The sequence below is a fragment of the Eptatretus burgeri genome, chromosome 4 (assembly GCF_056783735.1).
Source record: "Eptatretus burgeri isolate ZD-2024b chromosome 4, Ebu_testis_v1, whole genome shotgun sequence".
In the NCBI taxonomy this organism is placed as follows: Eukaryota; Metazoa; Chordata; class Myxini; order Myxiniformes; family Myxinidae; genus Eptatretus; species Eptatretus burgeri.
Window position 1 is genome coordinate 130364129 of NC_140964.1, and position 23073 is coordinate 130387201.

The 23073-nt window shown below is 43.3% G+C and overlaps 1 protein-coding gene across 2 annotated transcripts in view; it reads left to right on the top strand.

Annotated features, from left to right (window-relative positions):
- Nucleotides 1-23073, top strand: part of LOC147029117 (uncharacterized) — a 63438-nt gene that overhangs the window by 36762 nt on the left and 3603 nt on the right. Inside the window, exons 3-5 of one of the 2 annotated variants that reach the window (XM_085876185.1) lie at nt 1068-1149; nt 10223-10356; nt 10494-10666. In XM_085876185.1, coding sequence (XP_085732311.1) covers nt 1068-1149; nt 10223-10356; nt 10494-10666 — 389 coding nt within the window. Of the gene's footprint in view, nt 1-1067; nt 1150-10222; nt 10357-10493; nt 23019-23073 lie in introns of those variants that run through there. The other variant, XM_085876184.1, reaches the window with a different exon arrangement.

Here is a 23073-nt window from a genome sequence, read left to right on the forward strand (position 1 = left end):
ACAATTTTCGAAATCTGGCCGATGTTGACCTTTTGACCGACGTGGACCTCAAAAATAATTGGTGGTTGAATTCAGTAAACTGAAATATCAATCCTCTTCCCATTTCAAGTCAATTGGATGAAAATTGAGGATTTCAGAAATTCCACCTGAGTTGTTGACCTTTGGCCGATGTTGAACTTTTGGTCCATGTTCACCTTAAAAATAATTGGTTGATTGAATTCAGTGACCTGAAATATAAATCCTCTTCAAATTTCATGTAAATTGAGCATTTTCGAAATACAACCTTAGTTGTTGACCTCAGGCCTATGTTGACCTTTTGGTCCATATTGACCACATAAATAATTGATGGTTCAATTCAGTAACCTGATCTGCAAATTCTCTTCAAATTTCAAGTCAATGGGTTGAAAATGGAGGTTTTAGAAATTTCAGCTTCGTTGGTGACCTTTAGCCTCTGTTGACCCTTTTGGTCGACGTTGGCCTCAAAATGAATGGTGGTTGAATGCAAATCCTGTTCAACTTTCAAGTCAATCAGATGAAAAATGACGATTTTAGAAATTTGACCTCAAAATGACCTTTGATCTCAAAATCAATAGCCTTCTCAATTGAGACGGCCTGTACAACTTGTTAAAGTTTCATGACGATCGATTTTGAATTGTGATGAGGCGATTGACAGACAAACAAGACAGACAGAAAAACAAAATTGACTGATCAATATACTTGAAAAATCTTCCATTTTGCAAGTTACAAACAAACAAACAGACAGGCAGACAGACAGACAAGGGTGAAAACATAACCTCCTTCTATCTTCGGTTTCAGAGGCAATTATACCAGATTTTGCATCTGTTGTTGAGAGTAGAAGTGTCCAGAGGTGTTGTAACCACTGCCACCACAGCTCATTGTTTTCAGAGCAAATGGTACGGTCCCGGCACCTCTCATCCATTGATATTTCTCGCATTCCTGTATTTGTGATTCCGATTTTAATTGAGGAACAGAACAATTCTGGTTAACCTTTTTGAAATTGCGACTCTCTCGTATAAATGCTGAAAATTATGTTTTGTGTTTTTTAGAAGATTTTGTCGAGCCTCGTGGAATAAAAGACGATTTGATTTTCGGTTTAGCACCACCACCACAACAGGTTAAAAGTGTCTGGTGAGTAGAACACAGTGCACTGCATTCACAAAAGGCTTCTTTAGCATTCATACATCATTTCACAAGGATTGTGTTTTTGACAGGACATAACAGTAACACATTGACAAAGATATAACAGAAAAACACAAACAATCTGAATTGGAAAACTTGGCTTTTATGTGTTGGATGCGGCAGTTGGAGTGACCAGTTCGATCACCACATGGAAAAATCCCCAAACCGGAAGTCAATTTGAGAGGTCGCAAAATTACAGTGTGGCTTACATACACAAATTTATGGTAATACCGAGTCGAACACTCAGAAATACTTTGCTTTGAAATGGTTGCTGCACACACCTGCTCGTATATATATATATATATATATATATATATATATATATATATATATATATATATATATATATATATATATATATATATATATATATATATATATATATATATATATATATATATTAATGGGATTACTAAATCGAGGATTAACTCAGTTCCCCCATTAAATTAATGTAGAGATAGGTTGTGTGGTATAAGGGACGATATGTGTGTCGGGCGGTGGAAAAGACTGTGTTTTTATGTTCATACGGTGGTGAAACGAGAGATTGCTCTTATTCCTTCCTCATTCCGGATAGGCCCTCCCAGTCAGCTGAGAGTAATGGCTTCGAGCGAGGGGTGTGGCCTGGAGAGGCAGTGACGCGATGGGGCGGAGCCTTTGGTCAGTGAGTCGCCGAGACAGGCGTGTGTCAAAGCGAACGAAAGAGAGAAAGAAAAGGGACCAAAAGGAGTGTTGTCTATGAGGAACGGCCGGGTTCTCGAGACGTGCTCGGAGTCGCTTCGAAACGAGCGAACGAAGGAGGCACCGTGTTGGGTCTGCCGGGAGAGACGCTGAACCCACCTGCACGGCACTGAGAGGACGAAGCGGGAGTCGGGCTTCGAGACAGGGATGCCGGAGAGGAGACTCCGGACCTTCGGACGGTCCTTGCTCTCCTTACGGCTCGACACGTTGTGATCCGCCTGTGGAACTCGGACCTCGACTGGGGCCTTGTCTGGAGAACAGGCCAGGCCGGGATTCGTGTGCTGAACCCTGGAGAGAGATCAGCGATCTTGCATCGTCGACGTTGCCCGGAGCCAGAACGTGCTGAGGAGAACTGTGCACGTGGTGACTTGAGCGGGAACTGGAGTGCCTCGCCACCATTACTTGCCGCGCGGCACGTTCAAGCGGGAATTTGAATCCATGGACACCCGCTTATTTGTTAGGAGCGACATTCGTACTTTTTGGACACGGTCCTCTCGTCCATGAGCCATCACCAAGTACTCTGTCTTGTCCTGCATGCATGTCTGTTTTGTTTGCACATGTTGTATAAGGCATATTTCGTAGTAATCCCCTCGAAACCTGCAGCCGTGGTTCCCCAGTTCAGAACGGGTTGATTGTTAATAAAACCACTGTCATGTTTATTGCATATGTGTAGTGTTTCCCCGATGTCCTCCCCAAATCCGGTTGATCCGGATGAAGTTTGCTTCGAATTAATACATGGACGCGCTGAGGAATAAAGCCGCCCAAAAATAAAAAACCAACAAACTGGTGCCAGACTTCGAATCCCGCCGCCGCTCGAATCCCTCCGACCCCGAATCCGGTAACATTTGACTGTCGTCAGGAGTTGGATGACGAACTCTCTGCTTCCACCTCCGTAAATTTGCAGAACACCAATTGTGTTGACAATTGGTCATGATTTTATGCTTGAACGGATCGGAGGAAAAATTTGAAAATTATAAAGAAAATGGAGTCGTAAAATGGCGGCGCGGCTCAACCTTGGCGCGACACGAAGCAGGAGAGGGCTAATTACAGCGGAACGAATGGCACGACACGAGGCGGAGGCTCCCAGCCACCGATTCAGACCATGTGGTTACATGTGCCATGGCAGGCTTGGCAGGATGACTATGCGAACATTGGCAAGCTTCAGGCACAATTGGGGGATGTCTTGGAAAAGGTGAAGCGTTATGAAGATTATATCGAGGAGGTGCAAATTGGAGTGGACGAGGCACAACGGCACGCAGACGAGCTTCAGAAAAATTATGTGTACGGGGGTACACAACGATTGGCCGATGTACTGGAACGAATTCGGTGGCAAAAACATGACTAAGCCAACAGAGTTGACAAACTATGTGGAAAAAATAATTTAGTCGTGTTTTATACCCGTCAGTTTGAATATGCGAAGAGCAAACTGAACAAAAGAAGAGAGGAAGAGCAGGTTGGTATCTCCCAGGATGGGAAGAACTTGGAGGAAGAACGGAAAAAAAAAGCTAGGAAAGAAAAAAGGTGAACACGATTTGGAATTGAAACAAATGAAGGAAGAGGTAAGATCAGGCAATCAGATAAGAGAAAGCCAAGAACAGAAGATAAAAGAGGAGAGAAATCTCTGGAGCAAAGGAAGGAAGAATTGTTGGAAAAGTCGAGACAGTTCAAGGAACAACATTAAGAAATGAGGAAAGTAGAGGGGAGTACCCATAAGTTGGAACAAGAGAAGAGCAAACTGAACGAAAGAATAGAGGAAGAGCAAATTAGTAATTCCCGGGATTAGGAGAACTTGAAAGAAGAATGGAAAACGAAACAGGAAAAGGAAAACGGAAACACAATTTGGAATTGAGACAACTGCAGGAAGAGGTAAGAATAGGCAATCAGGAAAGAGAAGGCCTAGAACAGAAGGGAAAAAGAAAAGAGGAACGCCTGGAAGAACGAAAGGAATACGGTAAGAAAATGGGAGAATTGGAAAAGGAAGCACGCGAAAGAGGTGCGGAGAGGAGTGAGAGAATGGATGAAATTAGGGAGGAAGCATGCAAAATGAGAGAGGAATTATGGGAAAAAGCTTCTGAGTTACGGAAACACCAAAGCAGAGAGAGGGGATTACAAAATGAACTGAAAATGTTAAGAGAGGAAAGAAAGAGAACGGAGAATGAAACGTGAAGGAACCACACTCGAATAATTAGATCGAATAGCAGATCGAATAATTAGAAGCCAAGGACAGATGAAAGAATGAGATGCAAGAAAGAGTAGTGAAAGAACAGTGAATGAAGCAGGAAGGAGAGATCAACAAATAGAAGGAAACGACGAGATTGGAGAATGAGGAACATGAGAGATGGTGGAATAGAAAACAAAAAGAACATGAATTTGAGGTTGACCAGCAAAAGGAGAAAGCAAGGTTGGAGTACGAGGAGATAGTGAAAGAACAACGAATGAAACAGGAAGGAGACATCAGCCAATTGAAGGAAACGACGAGATTGGAGAATGAGGAACAAGAGAGACAGTGGAATAAGAAACAAAAAGAACAAGGAATGAAACAAAAAGGACAAGAAAAACGAAAGGAGAAAGCAAGGTTGAAGTACGCGGAGATCGTGAAAGAACGACGAAGGAAACGGGAAAAGGAAATAAGCCAATTGAAAGAAACGATGAGATTGGAGGATAAAGAACATGAGAGACGGCGGAGTAGAAAACAAAAACAATACGAGTTTGAAATTGACCAACTAAAGAAGAGAGCAAAGTTGGAGTCCACGGAGATGGAAAAACTCCGGAAACATAACGAACAACTCAAAAGCCTCGGAGAGGAAGAACGACTCAAATGGAAAATAAAATGGAGCCAGGAAGTTTAACAGCACAATAATATGGGATGTGTGACATCACCACAGGGAGTAATGTTAGTGGTGGTGCGGACCTTGATTGACATCTCTTCGGATGACACCATACTTGGAGCAAACCGTGGTGATTGAGACATTGACATTGAGGGAGCACGCGGGGTTGTTAACGAGTGAGATATATTTTGAGCAGGTCCAACGTGTGGAGCTGACAGCCCCGGAGGAGTATGGCGAACCGATGATGAGCAACCTGCTGGAGAGAAGCGACCGGACAGAGGTAACTCTGGAACGAAGCAAGTACGTGGGTACATGCATGCATGGTGCGGATGAGGAGCTTAAGGTAGAAATTGAATTTTATGGTAACGAAGAAACTCTGTCCGATGGGGTGCATGAATGCGTGACCCCTGAATGTGTGTGGAGTGCCTGTTAACGAATGCTGTGAGCCCACAGTCCAGACAACAGCACCGGTATGTGCTGCCGAGGCCGAAGTGTGTGTGGGTACTCACCTGGCGGTCGAGAATGTAGCCCTATAGTGCGAGGCAGTTGATCAGTACACAGGCAAGGTTGAAGGTGTGGAATGTCAACACATAACCTTGGAATGTGTGCAGCCTGCTGTGTGTGGGAGTCCTGAGCATGGAATGAGTGGTGACATAGGAAATAGGTTTGAGGTGCAAGGAGAAATAGAATTGCCACCAGGAGAGAATTTGAGCCAGGGGACGGAGACCATAATGGACAGCTCCACAGGGGTTCTTACAGAGTTGGGGGTGCTGCATCCAGGAGCAGCTTCAGATTTGATTTTACAAATCCAATTTAGAAATTGGATTTTCATTTCTCTATCAGCCTCACAGGAACTTTGGAGTGGAGTTCAGATGAGTGACAGGCGGCACTGGCGTGTGTCACTTGGTCTTCAGACCTTTCTGAGCACACGAGTGGTTTGGCTAGCTGAGTGGGGTTTATCTGTCTTGAGAGAGTTGTGCAGAAGAGGGGGAGGCCATCCCACCTATCGGGGTTTGGCTGATTTCCGTGAACCCTGTAGAAGAGGGGGAGGCCGTTCCACCTATCGGGGTTTGCCTGATTTCCGTGAACCCTGGAGAAGAGGGAGAGGCCGTTCCACCGATTGGGGTTTACCTGATTTCCGTGAACCCTGGAAAAGGGGGGGAGGCCATTCCACCGATTGGGGTTTGCCTGATTTCCTTGAACCCTGGAGAAGAGGGGGAGGCCATTCCACCTATTGGGGTTTACCTGATTTCTGTGAACCCTGGAGAAGAGGGGGGGGTCATTCCACCGATTTGGGTTTACATGATTTCCGTGAACGCTGGAGAAGAGGGGGAGGCCGTTCCACCGATTGGGGTTTGCCTGACATCCGCGAACCCTGGAGAAAAGGAGGGGGTAGATCACGGCCCCCATTGAGGCGTGACCCCTTTGAGCCGTGGCGGAAAGGCGGCAGGGTCATGTAATGGGTAATGAGGGATTCGTTCCCTCACTCCCCTTCCAATGAGTCAAAGAAGCAGGCCATATTGGGATGTGAAAATTTTGATTAGGAATTGTACCGAAAGTCATTGCATATTGAGAGATGACAGAAAGCATAAGAGTGGCATGAGTGGATTTTGGGTGATTCTTAAAAAAGTGGTGGAGACATTACAGGCAGCGCGTTACACACACCTGAAACAAGTGGATGACAAAGAGTGGCTTGTTTGAGGAAGGATTGAAATGCCTGGTTACAACCATGCAGAGGTTCCATGGGACTGGTGAAGAGATTTTGATGTTTCGTTTTAATGGTTGGAAATAAACGATTAGCGCAGTATGGAGGAGGACAATGGACGTAGTGACAAATTTATTGAGGTTTGATGAAAAAGTGTACCAGTTAAATTTGATGACCAAGTGGGATTCGAGCGACTAGTGTGTTGTTGTTTACACATAAACGTGAAAGGTGTTGGATGGTGTTGTGGACTAGGTGTGTGGCACTGTGGAACGAATGACGAAAGTGTTTGGGTGAATGGCATGATTGTGCAAATGAGGAGAGTGAGTGCGAACAACGTACCCTGTCGGTCGGAGTCTCCCAACCAGGTTGGTGTAGGTTAGGGGGACTTAGAGGATATGACCTGGATTCTGGCTGCTGTTCCATTGTGCAGGCGGACTGCGAGGGGTAGGTGCAGGCCAAGGTATCGGGATACTGGTTGGTAGTGTGACATGGTATGGGAAGTTGGTGAGTCGGGAAATAGGGCAGCAGGGCTTTGCGGTTCCTGGCAGGTGAAGGCTGTCAGAGGTGCCAGGAGAGCATGGTAGGTTCAGTGCTGTGAGAGCACAGTATGGGTGCTATGAGAGCACAGTATAGGTGCTATGAAGGCACAGTATAGGGGCTAGAGAGAGCTATCCCTTAGGTAGGAGCGCCAGAAGCACGCTCAGGTGAACCCCGAGGTCGCTGGGTGTCCTCCACCCCCGATTGGAAGCAGGCAAAGAGGCCGAGTAGTAGTCACACTCTCCAGCCAGCCAGTTATGCCTGGCACCACCAAATGGAAAAAGACAAAGAAGGGCCTTGCCCAGGTTTAATATAATGGAACAGTGTGCCACGTCGGGAAAAAAATGGGTCATTAGGATCATTCTTGCCATAGCAGGGTTTGTTGCATTGTCTAGAACTAATAGTAAATGGTTCGGTTTGATGGACTCTCCTCCGCACCATTCATGTGTGACACCTGGTACGAGTAGTGTTGATGGGAGAAATTGTTGGCAAGGGCCAGGCGAGGTCACCCTCTCCAAGTGCCAGAGAGGCCACCAGTATGTCATGAGCACACATCCACGAAGATAACAGTTGGGTAAGAAACACACCATCCTGTCTAAAAAAAAAAGAGAGGAAGAAAAAAAGAAAAGAGAAAACTTAACCAAAACAAGTTAGGCAAGGAAGGTGAAGGGTCCACTCCATCTCACCTGATCTGAGGTCATCACACCCATTTGCTTCCTCAAGAACGCCTCCGAACTGCATTTGTTTCCCATCGATATCACCGTGCCACCATTGCTGTGTCATCTGCTGTCCAATGCAGGGCTTGTTGCCTGCTGCTGCTTGTGCCATATGGGCCGAAGCATTTTTGTGCGCCATTGAGGCCAAAGTGCTTTTGTGGGCCGTTGTGGCCGAAGGACACTTTGTGAGATTAGGCCACTGAACTAACCTGGTGAGAGGCCAATAAGGCCACGAAGTGAGGAAACCCTCAGGGGTGAATGAACAATAATGCCGGGAGGGGGCATGAATGAGCGAACACGTGAAAGAACTTTGAACCTTTGAATGTTCTGCTCCTATGCAAATGTGGTGTTAAAAGTCAAATTGAATGCCCTCCCATTCAAATCCATAATTGGAATGTTAAGTAATGTGCATAAAGTGTGAATTTGTTTGTTAGATTGGTGACCCGACACACGAGGATAGGGACATGCCAATCTTTCTGTGACACTTTGATTTTTGGAGTTAATTGCTTCCCATGTTGTGGGTTAGAGTAAATGGGAGATCTGTGCTGTACGTTAGACAGGGCCATTGCCATGGGCTGCCCCAGATGGAGGCTCGGAGAGCCTCAGGAGAAAGGTGCGGGTAGTGTTACGGAAATGTCCCAAAATGGGATGACTAAATAAAGGATTAGCTCAGTTCCCCCATTAAATTCATGTATAGATAGGTTGTGTGGTATAAGGTACGATATGTGTGTGTCGGGTGGTGTAGAAGACTGTGTTTTTATGTTCATACGGTAGTGAAACGAGAGATTGCTCTTATTCCTTCCTCATTCCGGAATAGGCCCTCCCAGACGGCTGAGAGGAGTGGCCTTGAGCGATGGGTGTGGCCTGTAGAGGCAGTGACGCGAAGGGGCGGAGCCTTTGGTTAGTCAGTCGCTGAGACAGGCGTGTCTCGAAGCGAACGAAAGAGAGAAAGAAAAGGGATCAAAAGGAGTGTTGTGTGTGAGGAACCGCCGGGTTCTCGAGGCGTGCTCGGAGTCGCTTCGAAACGAGCGAACGAAGGAGGCACCATGTTGGTTCTGCCGGGAGAGACGCTGAACCGACCTGCACGTCGGTGATTCGACCGAGAGAGGCACTGAGAGGACGAAGCGGGAGTCGGGCTTCAAGGCGGGAAGGCCGGAGAGGAGACGCCGGACCTTCGGACGGTCCTTGCTCCCCTCACGGCTCGACACGTTATGATCCGCCTGTGGAACTCGGACCTCGACTGGGGCCTTGTCTGGAGAACAGGCCAGGCCGGGATTCGTGTGCTGAACCCTGGAGAGAGATCGGCGATCTCGCATCGTCGACGTTGCGCTGAGGAGAACCGCGCACGCGGTGACTTGAGCGGAAACTGGAGTGCTGCGCCGCCATTACTTGCCGCGCGGCACGTTCGAGCAGGAATTCAAATCCATGGACACCCGCTTGTTTGTTAGGAGTGACATTCGTGCTTTTTGGACACGATCCTCTCGTCCATGAGCCATCACCAAGTACTCTGTCTTGTCCTGCATGCACGTCTGTTTTGTTTGCACATGTTGAAGAAGGCATATTTCGTAGTAATCCCCTCGAAACCTGTAGCCGTGGTTCCCTAGTTAAGAACGGGTTTGATTGTTAATAAAACCACTGTCGTGTTTATTGCTTGTGTTGTGATCTCTGATGTCCCCAATAAATCAGGTTAATTCTGATGAAGTTGCCGCTATGGATTAATTTGTGTCGCGTCAAGGAACGATCCGTTCGATTGGCATATAAAACCAAAAAGTGGTGACAGACTGGTAGACTCTGCTCGGTCACTGACAAAGCCAGTCTGTAACTCGGGGTTCTATCTTCCCAACTGGTAAGGGAGAGGATTATGTTGGTATCGCGATTGAAGACGCGTGACCTGAGGCCTGTGCCGTGCCTGCTGGCGTTATAGACTCCCGGAGACGGCGGTGGCGAGGGTGGCACCAGGGAATGGGTCAGATTCCCGCCACTCCGGATCCGCAACAATATATGTATATGTATATATATATATATATATATATATGTATATATATATGTGTATATATATATATGTATATATATATATATATATATGTATATATGTGTATATATATATATATATATATATATATATATATATGTGTATATATATATATATGTATATATATATGTGTATATATATATATATATATATATATATATATATGTATATATGTATATATATATATATATATATATATATATATATATATATATATATATATATATATATATATGTATATATATATATATATATATATATATATATATATATGTATATATATATATGTATATATGTATATATATATATATATTTCTCATTGTAAACACCTCACTTCATCTCCTATACTGGTAGCAGCATTATGGAGCCTCGTTCTAACAGCGGAAATGATGTCTATTGTTCACTGTTTGTTGACCGGATTTATATTTGTCATTCTTTTAAACTTCATGTCCTTCATTATTTTCAGGTGTGTCGATCCTGAAAATGTGGAATCCAGACAACATAGGGATGCATCTGTCTCAGAAACTTTAAGATATCATTCCATGATGGAAGATGCAGATGTTAATTTGACAAATGGCAGTACTGTCTGTTCTGCAACAGGTCAGCAGAAACCTTCAAAATGAACATTCAGTCTTTTGAATTGAGAGTTTATAAAAATTTTGAAATCGTGAAATATTTTGCATTTCTGGTTTTACCCCAAAAAACGTAAAATAACTTCTTGTTCTTTGTTTATGTAGAACAATCAAGAAGTCCGATTGGACAGATAAGGTGCAGAAGCAGCTTGACAGTGAAGAAGATGTTTATTTTGAAGCAACAATCCCAAGAACAAGACTCACGACCTTCAAAATACAAGTGCGCATCTGGTGAAAACAGCACTAATATCAACATTGAATTGAACAAACCCAAAAAGGTGATCGAAAGGCAAGTGCATTATAAGTGTAATATCTGCAGTGTAGATTTTACTTCACTGAGAGACATCAAAATTCACATGAGGATCCACAGAGGAGAACGCCCACACAAATGCTCTATCTGTGATAAAGGTTTCTCTCATAAAAGCTCTTTGAATAGGCATATGAGGAGTCATCCTGGAGAGCGACCTCACAAATGCTCTGTCTGTGATAAAGGTTTCTCTCGAAAAGGTGATTTGAATAGGCATATGAGGAGTCATACAGGAGAACGACCTTACAAATGCTCTGTCTGTGATAAAGGTTTCTCTCAAAAAAGCATTTTGTATAATCATATGACGATCCATACAGGAGAGCGACCTTACAAATGCTCTGTCTGTGATCAAGGTTTCTCTCATAAAAGCTATTTGAATAAGCAAATGAGGAACCATACAGGAGAGCGACCTCACAAATGCTCTGTGTGTGACAAAGGTTTCTTTCATAAACGTGATTTGAATAGGCATATGAGTATTGATACTGGAGAGCGACCTCACAAATGCTCCGTCTGTGATCAAGGTTTCTCTCGAAAAGGTCATTTGAATCAGCATATGACGATCCATACAGGAGAGCGACCTCACAAATGCTCTGTCTGTGACAAAGGTTTCTCTCAAAAAAGCAATTTGAATGAGCATATGAGGATCCATACAGGAGAACGACCTCACAAATGCTCCGTCTGTGATCAAGGTTTCTCTCAAAAAGGTCATTTGAATCAGCATATGACGATCCATACAGGAGAGCGACCTCACAAATGCTCTGTCTGTGACAAAGGTTTCTCTCAAAAAAGCTATTTGAATGAGCATATGAGGATCCATACAGGAGAACGACCTCACAAATGCTCTGTCTGTGATAAAGGTTTCTTTCATAAAGGTAATTTGAATCAGCATATGATGATCCATACAGGAGAGCGACCTCACAAATGCTCTGTCTGTGATAAAGGTTTCTCTCAAAAAAGCAATTTGAACTTGCATATGAGGATCCATACAGGAGAGCGACCTTACAAATGCTCTGTCTGTGATAAAGGTTTCTCTCGTAAAGGTCATTTGAATTTGCATATGAGGATCCATACAGGAGAGCGACCTTGCAAATGCTCTGTCTGTGATCAAGGTTTCTCTCAAAAAAGCTCTTTGAATTTGCATATGAGGATCCATACAGGAGAGCGACCTCCCAAATGCTCTGTCTGTGATAAAGGTTTCTCTCAAAAAAGCGATTTGAATTTGCATATGAGGATCCATAAAGGAGAGCGACCTTACAAATGCTCTGTCTGTGATCAAGGTTTCTCTCAAAAAAGCTCTTTGAATTTGCATATGAGGATCCATACAGGAGAGCGACCTCCCAAATGCTCTGTCTGTGATAAAGGTTTCTCTCAAAAAAGCTATTTGAATTTGCATATGAGGATCCATACAGGAGAGCGACCTTGCAAATGCTCTGTCTGTGATCAAGGTTTCTATCGAAAAAGCAGTTTGAATAATCATATGAGGATCCATACAGGAGATCGACCTTACAAATGCTCTGTCTGTGATCAAGGTTTCTATCGAAAAAGCAGTTTGAATAATCATATGACGATCCATACAGGAGAGTGAGAGTGCAGGAAGTCAGATGGTGGGTGTCCGGTCTGGATTTGAAGGCGAACTTTGAAATGTGGTTTGGCTGAGGGTGAGACCCAACAGTTCAACCCAAGTTCAACAGTGACTGAACTTCTTCAAGAGCGTTGTTGAGAAAGTAGATGGGTTTGTGGTTATTGTCCTTGGGGGAGATTGGGGCAGAGAAATAGATGTTTGACCAATTTGTGATTTTTGTCAAGGTCTGAAGAGATGGAAGAGGCTGCTGTCTGTCAGGATGAGGGATGTCGTTGCAGAGAGTGGAGTCATCAGCAAAGTGAGAATGATGACTTCCCAGAGACTCATTGAGATCATTGATTAAGATTAGGAATAAGATGTAGCTGAGAACACTGCAGTGGGGCGACTCCAGCCTTGACAGGGAAAAGAGAAGAAAGGGTTTGTGAAAGAAAGTGAAGGAAAGTCAGTCATCTAAGAATGGAGTTGGCTTTGGATTTGACAGGCAGACAATTTGGAGAGTGTTGTGGAAAATAACTCAATTTCCACACAGTTGATCGATCAGCAAACCAAAGGAAAATCTTTCATTTCGTCAAAAGGAGGAACAACATTCAATGATTCACTGATGCATATGAATGGACTTCACTGAAACAGAAGTAATCTGTAATCCCTCGTGTACACAATTTGGCATTCCAAAAGGAGCGTGAGACATTTGGCAATTCAACTTAGGGATGTGCTGATATGCTCTCGTCCAAAGAACTAAAAACTGCAATACAAGCTACTTTCGGTTGGAGGGAGAGAATGACGCAATCGCGGCAAAAGTTTGCATTGTTATCAACCAGGTCACCCTGTTTCTCTGCAACGAGCAAGACCTTTTTTCATAGTAAGTTATTCCTTTTATCAATATGTCGGTCAAAAGTCTCTTTGGAAAAGGGAAACATTACTGACAGCCAATTCGACTATTGTGCAAAAATTAAATTCATAAAGTTCCAGCAACAATTCAACAAGTGAATATAATTGAGAAGACATGAATATACAGTAATTATTTTTCTTCCACAAAAGCAATGTGGGATGCCAGACCAAATCGAAAGCTCGAGATATGCCCAGAGAGGAATGATCCCTGGAAGGATGTGTATCATGGCTCATTGAAGGCCTCCAGTCATTGTTGGGAGAAGAAAAGCAGCATATCCAAGGCTGAATGACCTGTTCTGAATCCACATTGATGATTTGAGAGGAGGCTTTTGGAGAAAAGGTTTCATTTTATGTAAACTGCGATGATAGATTCCATGACCTTGCTGATGATTGGATGTAAGCTGATTGGTTTGCAGTTAAAGGGATTCCATTTTTGCACCTTTTTATTCGATGTTGGCTGATTTCCAAGCAGATGGAAGAATACCACTGGTAAATGACAGTGTGAAAAGCGCAGAGAGAGGAAGCGCAAGAGCAGCAGAGCATGTTTTTTAGGACATGTGAGCTGATGCCGTCTGGTCCAGTTGCAGAGGAAAAGTTACTAGAAACTTCAAGCAAGGGTTGCTGGAAACTTTTTCAACTTCTCAGGATGAATCGACAGAATCCAGGAGCTGTTCTCTTCTTGTGTATGGCAGCTTGGCTGCCAGGTGGCTCTTATTTCTTGGAACACAGCTGTGCCCCTCTACACTTGTACACATTTCGCCGAACTCGGAAGGATGACAGGCTGAGCTGACCCCAACTGGTATTTATTCTGCATCCAGTGGGGCTCAAACTCAGGAACCTCGGATCCCAAGCCAGCCACCCAAACCACGAAAGACAACACCAAGCTAATCTAGGAGCAGTTTGTTATGATTGGGTAAGGTGGGTACAGGGAGAGCGGTTGGGGACGCAAGATTTTGAAGAAAACACAATGGATTCCATGACCTTTGGAATGCGTTCAGACTCTGACTCTCACGTGTCCTGTGAACCTAATCTGCTGCTCTTATGGTCCAGGAGCTGAGTTTTTGAGTGCAAAAGTTTGGCTCGGTGCTTTATGGGTAATAATGTCTGGGGAATTCAAATAGGCTTGTCTTGTAAGTGGCAACTGCTGATGAAAATTGCACATTTCTTTGTGACAATTGCCCACTCTTTCAATAAAATTATGGGGTTGAGCAAAAATAAAGAGGCATACCTTGATTGAATTTTATCAGTCCCACAATTTCCCAACAATTCATCGTGTCCAAACCCTCTTTCAGACAATATAATCACAATTTATAAATGGCAATCTGTCGGTGTGTGTCAGTGTGTCTCATCCATAACTCCAAAACCATAAAATCCTGCAGCCTGAAACTTTGCATGCTTACTAAGAAAACTCCAAGGAAGTGCAAGAGTGAAAATTGGGTGTTTCAGTTAATGAAAACACCCCTTTTGAAGATAATTAATGGCCTTATTTAATTATATCTTTCATCAGATGATCCTCGGCCACCTCGCTCTCTGGGTCTTCAGGTGTTTCCTGGGTAACTTCGCTGGAGTCTGAAGCCTCCATGTTTTTGGCCTGTTCAACCACACCTTGACTTAGAACAGGCTGCAACGATTTCTAAACGATTAAATTTCCCCCTTCCCCCCCCTACTTTCCTCACTCATATCAAATGCCTGTTCATCATTGCTATGAATTGCCATATACATCACTTTTGTAAGTACTGTAGTTTTCAAATTAGGGGTATGGAGCGATTTCATGCATTATATGATACGATTTTACCACGATTGAATCTCACTGACTAATGAAGGTACTGTATATCTTTGAAATATTATTTAGGTTTTGAGGATCGGATATCATCCGTATTAAATAAGTGTCAATCTGTTGTGAAATCTGATAATTTAAAGAAATAACGAGTCGTATAACTAAGCCGATATACGTATTTACTTTCAGTATGCAAGGCCATGTTCTTTCCGCCAGACAAAGACAAGAAAATGTGAAATTTCAAAAACATTAAACTTATTTAATGTTTTTCTCCTGTTTGGAGAATTATATTGAGTTGACAAAAAATTTCGGAATTTGCCGAAATTTGCAAGCTTCATTGAGCGATACGATTTAATGCATTCCCTGGAAGACCTCACGCCCTGTCCCACCAGAGGGACTGCCTATCCATAACATCTCCCAGATCTGTGTCTATTTTCATCGGACTCGTGAGGTGCTCCACAGGGAGTCTAAGCAAATTGGTAAAAAAAACGGACGTCTGAAAAAAAAAAAACAGTGATAACGTTTGCGCGGACCGCCAACTGATGTACCAGGTGACATGTGCACACACGAGCAGGCAAACTGGTGGATTTTCTGCAATGTTTATTTAATGGGTGATTGACCTTTGCAATGTCTCCAGGGTTTTTCTGCATTAAGTTGTAACTATTTTGTGGATAAAGTCATGATGTGAATGAATTCATTGTTTCTTTAACTGCTGCATACATGTTGAAGAACGGCTTTAAAGTTAAAGGGATCCATTATGGTGTGCAGTGACAGCCTGGCCAACCATTCCTTATCAACCATTTGATTGTAGTGCTTGCATGAGTGCTTTGGCCACTTGCAGACCTCCCATTGTCGATGGTAAATAATGTTTGTGAATATATCCCTGAAACGTCAAGACAAACGCAACGTTGTTTTTTGGTGAAAGCTACTCAAGGTTTCTGGGTTGTATACAGTAAGTACTGTAGTCGGTAATCACACCGACTCCAACCTGCTGATTCTCAAAAAGTTGCCGGTTGTGTGTGTGTGTGTGTGTGTGTGCGTGCGTGCGTGCGTGCGTGCGTGCGTGCGTGCGTGCGTGCGTGCGTGCGTGCGTGCAAGCATGCGCTCACGTGCATTGTCCCTTCAGCATAACATATGCTTTGTGCTAACTCCTTTACCCCAATCTCTCTCTCTCTCCCCCATCCTTGCTCCACCCCCTCCCAATATATTTTAGTTCCCTTCTCTCGCATCTTCTCTCTGTCTCTCTGTCTCTGGGCATATCCAAGCGGTGTTTATGTCTGGATGGTGTTTGTCTCTGGACAGAAATGCCCAGAGATGCCAGAGTTTGTGGCTTTATTTCATTTCCTTACATGTCATAACCTCTTGAATCTCTTGGTCTCAGCTGAGTTTCAAAATGTAACCAACTTTGTTGACTTCAGCAGCAGCGAAACTGCTAAAAATAAAAAATAAAAAAAGTGTTCATTTGTCAAATTCGGATATCGCTTGACATTCTGGGCGTCTCCAGGTACACGGTGTTTATATAAGTGATCGTCAATCGCTTGCCACGCATGCCATTCCTTATCAACCATTACATGGGAGTGCTTGCTTGAGTTCTCAGTCACTTGCCGAGCACGCTACAATATTCATACTGTCACTGAATATGTTGATCGACTTGAACAAAGTTCAGGGCCCTTTCCCCTGCATTTGGCCGTGTGGTGCCTTGGGCGGTGAGTTTGTGGGTGGTTCGCTTTTCTTATTTGGTTTTCTGTTTGATCTCCTTTCATTATACGACCCATCACTTTGGCATGGAGAGATACACACAAAAAAATAAACGTTTTGTTTTTAAAAGTTTTTTTCAACAGTTTCGTTGGAGTGCTTGCTTGAGTGGATGAGGCACTTGGTAAGCACTCAAGCTTTGACGGTGATACTGCAGCTCGGTTCTCTGTGGGGACATTTCCAGAGTTAGGAATGCAAAATAATTGGATCATTACAATGACTAAAAAATGTTTTCAGTTTTTGCAAGTAATGAATCGCCACATCATGGCAGGATGGCCGAGAGGTACACATCCTTGCTCTGAGTTGTATTGCCTTGGTTTGAATCTCGACCCAGCTATAAACTGTCATCCCTGTGTTTCATAGGCAGAGTGATTCATCAATGTGTGTGCCATCTCACAGATTGACATTTAACTGGACGTCACATCTGCTGGAATTCCCCCTCTCCTCTCCCCCTCCCCATTCACCCGAACCCCTCTCAAACCTCTCTCTCCTCTCTCTCTCTCTCTCTCTCTCTCTCTCTCTCTCTCTCTCTCTCTCTCTCTCTCTCTCTCTCTTTCTCTGTCTCTCTCTCTCTCTCTCTCTCTCTCTCCCTCTCTCTCATTCTCTCTCATTCTCTCTCATTCTCTCTCATTCTCTCTCATTCTCTCTCATTCTCTCTCATTCTCTCTCATTCTCTCTCATTCTCTCTCATTCTCTCTCATTCTCTCTCATTCTCTCTCATTCTCTCTCATTCTCTCTCATTCTCTCTCTCTCTCACTCTCATCCCCCACCCCTCTGTTAAGGGAATGGTTGAAGAATAATGGTTTGTTTTGAATTTAAAACTGCTTCATGGGAATAGTGAAAAAAAGATTCACGATTGACAAACAACCAAGAACAAGAAAGATGTGCACAGCACTTCTTCTTCTTCTTCTTTCGGCTGCTCCCGTTCGGGGTCGCCACAGCGGATCATCCGTATGATCCGCATCATGATTTGGCACATGTTTTACGCCGGATGCCCTTCCTGACGCAACCCTGGTCGCCTCTTACGACACAGGGATATGGTATACCTATTTTAACCAGGGTATACACCGGCCCAGTATACTGGTACTCATTTCACCGACCTCGGAAGGATAACAGGCTGAGTCGACCCCCTGGTGTATTAATTCAGTGGCCAAAGATGTGCACAGCACTATACTTACGAAATGCATTAAGCAAGTTTGACCTTCCCCTATTGTGTTGCATGTACAAATCAGTTTTGTGGTGAACTGACCAGAGGGGTGTAAATATTGCTGCATGTGTGAGCATACATGCAGGCAGGCCTTTGATTGATAGGTGGATGGAGGTATGGAACCATGGTTTCAAATGCTGCTGCCCGGTTTTATATGGAACTCGGCAGTTAATAAGATGATGTTTCTGTTTGGGGGCATTTTATCGCCATTCTCTTCCCTTCCCCTCATGCTGCCTTCCCTTCCCTTCCCCTCTCTTTGCGCTGTCCTGCCTTCCCTTCCCCTCATGCTTCGCTCCTCCCAAACCCACTCCCCTTCTAACACCTGTTGATATTTCATGGTTGTATCCGCGTGTTGTTTTACTACACTGTTTTAATGTACCCCATTTTGTTCAATCCTGTACTACCCCTCCCCCTTTCTCCACAAGTCCCACAACCAAACCACCCTCGATCGCACCTCCCTCCCGGTGTGTATAGCCATGTTTGGTGAGGCGTCGCTCTTCCCATCGTCGCTCTTTCCCCATTCTTACCTCCCGCATTCCTCGTCCCTCCTTGCCCCCCTGCCTCCCTCTCCCCTCCCTCCTGCCTCCCTCTCCCCTCCCTCCTTTCTATCCCCCCTTCCTCTTTCTCCATTCCTCCTCTCTCCTCTCTCTCCTTCCTCCTCTCCCCCCCCCCTCATATACCCATCAGCAAAGTGACAGGTTATACTTCCTAGTTCGGTCATGAAAGGTTAAAATGGCATGAAATTTGGACACTGCTGAAAATTGGTACAATACATGGGAAGAAGTCAGCATAAAATGGATTATTGATATTTTCACAATTCGAATAGCTTTATTTGCCAGAGGAAAGACCAAGAAACATTTTCATATCTTCTGCACCCACGTAAATAGGTTTTATTTACACACCGTAAATTCGAAAGTGATTTTAATGTTATTTGTGGACGACAGTATTTATTTTCGTAATGGAGTGAAGCAAATATAAACAAGAAAAAGAGCAGATACTGGAGACCCTCACCAGGACTTTTGTGTGGCACTTGCATACTGGTGTGTTATACAATTAATGAGAAGCGCACTCTGTAGAGCGCATACCCCTGCCACGCAATGTCTGATCGAGTAGAACATATCAGGGCCAATAATTTTTTGAAACATCATGCCATGTATCGTTTTCGGCCCCATCTCTCTGGTGAAAAATCACTTTAACATATAAAAAATTCTCGCATCCGGATTTTCACCAAAATCTAATCAATTCGTCATCATCACACACCCAACCCATCCACCAAATCCATCCACAACTTTCTGAGAGACAGTGATATGTATTGTTTTAACCCTTTCTCTCAATGGTGAAGAATCACTTAAAAAATTGTCGGATCCGAATCTGGATGTTCCCCATAATCTGATCAAGTCATCCTTGTCACACACCCAACCTGTCCACCACGTCTCATCCAAATCAGTCCACAACTTTAAGATATCCTGCACCCAAACAAACAAGACAGACGTCGGGCAGAGCATGATAGCTGTGAAATCCCTCAAACAGATTTGACCATAAAAAATAATTGGTGGTGGAATTTATTGAACTGATATGCAAATCTTCTTCAAATTTCATGTCAATCGGATGAAAATTGAGGATTTTAGGAAATTGACAAAGTTGTTGACCTTTGGCCGATGTTGATCTTTTGACCTCAAACAATAGGCTTCTTCCCAATTACGAACTCCAGCAGGTGGTGAAGTTTCCTGAAGATCCTTTGAAAATTGTGACCTGTAGGTGATTTACGTTCAGACAAAAAGCAGACAAAATAATACACTCAACCAACCAATACACTCATGTGCAGCCTTAGGGCTTGCTGGTTGCATCATTGGTTATTGCCGTGGCTTTGCCGCTGATCCAGTGCCCAAATTACCAGAATACTGGTGCTCATTTTGCCAACCTCAGAAGGATGACAGGCTGAGTCAACCCCACCTGGTGTTAATTCACGGGCCAACAGGGCTCGAACTCAGGACCCGAGCATCCCAAGTCATCCACCCGAAACGCAAAGCCAACACCAGGCTTCAGCCAACCAATATACTTGAAAAAGCTTCGATTTTCTAAGTTACATACAATCAAACTCAAAATCAGTCGGAGAGAGAGAGAAAATTGGTGAAACAAAACCAATCATTTCAGATTTCCAACACATTTTTCTGTTGAGAAAAAAAATCAAATCATTAATTAAAAATATAAATCAATAAAATTTGGCCGATGTTGATATTTTGTCCGATGATAACCTCAAAAACAATTGGTGCTTGAATTCGGTGACCTGATCTGAAAATCCTCTTCAAATTTCAAGTCAATCAGATGAACTTTGACAATTTTAAAAATTTGGTCCATGTCATTGGCTCTTAACCTGGGGGCGCACCCCCCTTGTGGGTCGTGAGCAATTTCCAGAGGAGGCGTGAGCCCGGAGAAAAAAGTAGGAATTTCTCTCATTATTTTTGGAATCCTCTTCACAAGTGTTTGCATAATATTGTGATGAACATAAAAAAACAAAGTATCGCCTTTCGTTTTCTGTTCGCAACTCGGCCTACCATTTTCTGCATTAAAATTAATTTTTAAGTTAAACATTTCTTCAAATTTAATATAATATTTAATTCTAATTTTATTATTAAAACATTTTTTCACAGATTTGCAGAACCCATTTCAAACTAAATCATTCGCAATGAGTCCAAAAAAGCGGAAGTATCTTGACGAATATATTTCATTTGTATTTGTTTCCTTCCAAAAGGGTGACACAGAGGTACCCCAGTGCATAATATGCCACAAGACTCTGAGCAATGATGGCATGCGGCCCACACGCTTGGAACGCCACTTGAAGACAATGCATTCTGCTCTAGCTGCCAAAACCCAAGGCATTCTTTGAAACAAAAAGGCAGTATTTGAAGCAAACTAATTTGAACAGTAGTGGAACATTTCGGCAACAGACTTCAAAGGTTGTTGAGGCTTCTGATGAGATTGCCATGTTGATTACAAAGAGCAAAAAGAACCATAACATCGGAGAAGCTCTCATAAACCAGGTGTACTGACTGCATGCAGCAGAGCTCGTTCTGGGGAAGGATATTACAAACAAGCTTTCCCAAATCTCTCTGTCAAACTATACCATCAAGTAAAGGATCGGTGAAATGTCTCAAGACATTAAAGATCAAGTTCTCGACCAAGTAAGAGCTTCTCCTGTTTTTGCCATCCAGTTGGACGAAACGACTGATGTTGCTCAGTGTTCTCAGCTGTTGATGTATGCTTGTTTCGTGTCAGGCAATAGTGGAAAAGAGGAAATGTTCTTCTGCCATCCCATGGAAAGTTATACAACAGCAACAGATTTTCACGTGCAAGAGGTTTCTCCTATATATATATCTATCAAAGAAGAGGCAATCATTGCATGTTTTGATCATTATGATTGTCATCCCCAGTTCTGTATACTGTCAGTTCTGTCACCTTCAATTACATTCCAATGTTGACTTTACAATTTAGGGTGTGTAAAGCTATTCACATGGGTTTTATGCATCTGAAAATGTTTCTTCATCTTTCCTCTGTAAAATAGAGTTGTTAGATTGCGAAAATATCAATAATCTTCTTTATGTTGAATTTTTCCGTGTATTGTCCGAATTTTGTGACCTTTTAACCTATGTCTTAATTAGTGACCTAATTGAGACAGTGATTACATCGTCTGAAAGAGGGTTTAAATACAATCAATTATTGCGGTAATTTGTAATCCTATGTTTCAAAATAAAATGAGTTATGCCATTTGTTTGCTCAAGCCCATAATTTTGTTGGAAAAGTGTTGGCAATGTACACATGGAAATGTGCACTTTTTACCTTGATCTCCTGGGTTGCCACTTATAAGAAAAGCATGTTTGGATTGCCCAGTTGTTATTACCACGAAAACACCGAATCAAACTTTTGCACTCAAAAACAAATAAAGTGGTCTCAGCTCCTGGACTATTGCACATCCTCTTTCTACCGTTTTCACCCTATCATTTGCCCTCGGTCATCTTCTATCGACTTAAAAATCAGCCATCATCACTGCATTGCATAAAAAGGGACAAAAGCTGAACCTCTTGAATCTCGCTTACTTCCAATCATCAGCAAGATCATGGAATCCATCATCGCAGTTGACATGAAGTCATACCTTTTCTCCAACAACCTCATCTCAAATCAACAATTTAGATTCACAATAGGTCACTCTGCCTTGGACATGCTGCTTCCAACTCATCCAAAAATGGATGAAGGCCGTCAATCTCAGACATGAGATGGGCCGACTGTCTGGACACATCTCGTGCTTTTGATGCACTCTGGCATCCTGCTTTGCTCTCCAAACTCTCTGCAAAAGACATCCAAGGCCAACTCCACACACGGCTTGCTGACTTCCTCTCCTCTCGTAGACAACATATGGCACTCGCTCGAATCCCTTCATCTCCTCTTCCTGTCAAGGCTGGAGCACCCAAATGCAGTATTCTGTTCATAGTCCTATTCCTGATCTTTCTCAGTGATTTCTCTGACTCTTTGGGAAATCCCTTTTATCAATTTCTTGATAACTGCATCCTGTGCTGTGGCATCCCTCATACATCAAACAGGTCAGTTTGAAAAAAGTCACAAGCTGGTCAAACACTTGGAAAATAACTTTCAATCCTGACAAATGTCACACTCCCTATATCTCTCTCCTAATGGACCATCTGGCAAACCCTTCCATCCTCTTTCTTAAAATTCTCCTGACGAAGTTCACTCACTCAAACCACTGGGTTTCACAATCATCTGTGATCTTTCTTCGGCAAACTACATGTGGGAGTTGAAGACTTGTGGCTGGGGAAATTGAGGACTTGCGGCGTGGTGGGGGATGATTGAAGCAGCGTGTTTCGGGTGCACATAGCTGCACAATATTCACTTCAGTTGGCATTGTACACATTTGACTGTTCTTTGCATTGTATTGTGAAGTCACATATTTTACATGACGTGGAAGTTACATGGGTACCTGCTCGTATAGTATCTTGGGAGAATGTGATCATTTTTTTATTATTGTTTATCATTACAAGACTTAGTGCTGAAACTGGAATTTATCATGGGTTTCACAATAAAGAAAAGTCATAAAAGCAGAAGTACTGTGTCTGTGGTATTGGGAATGTATAATGGCACATGATGATCAATTTTGGT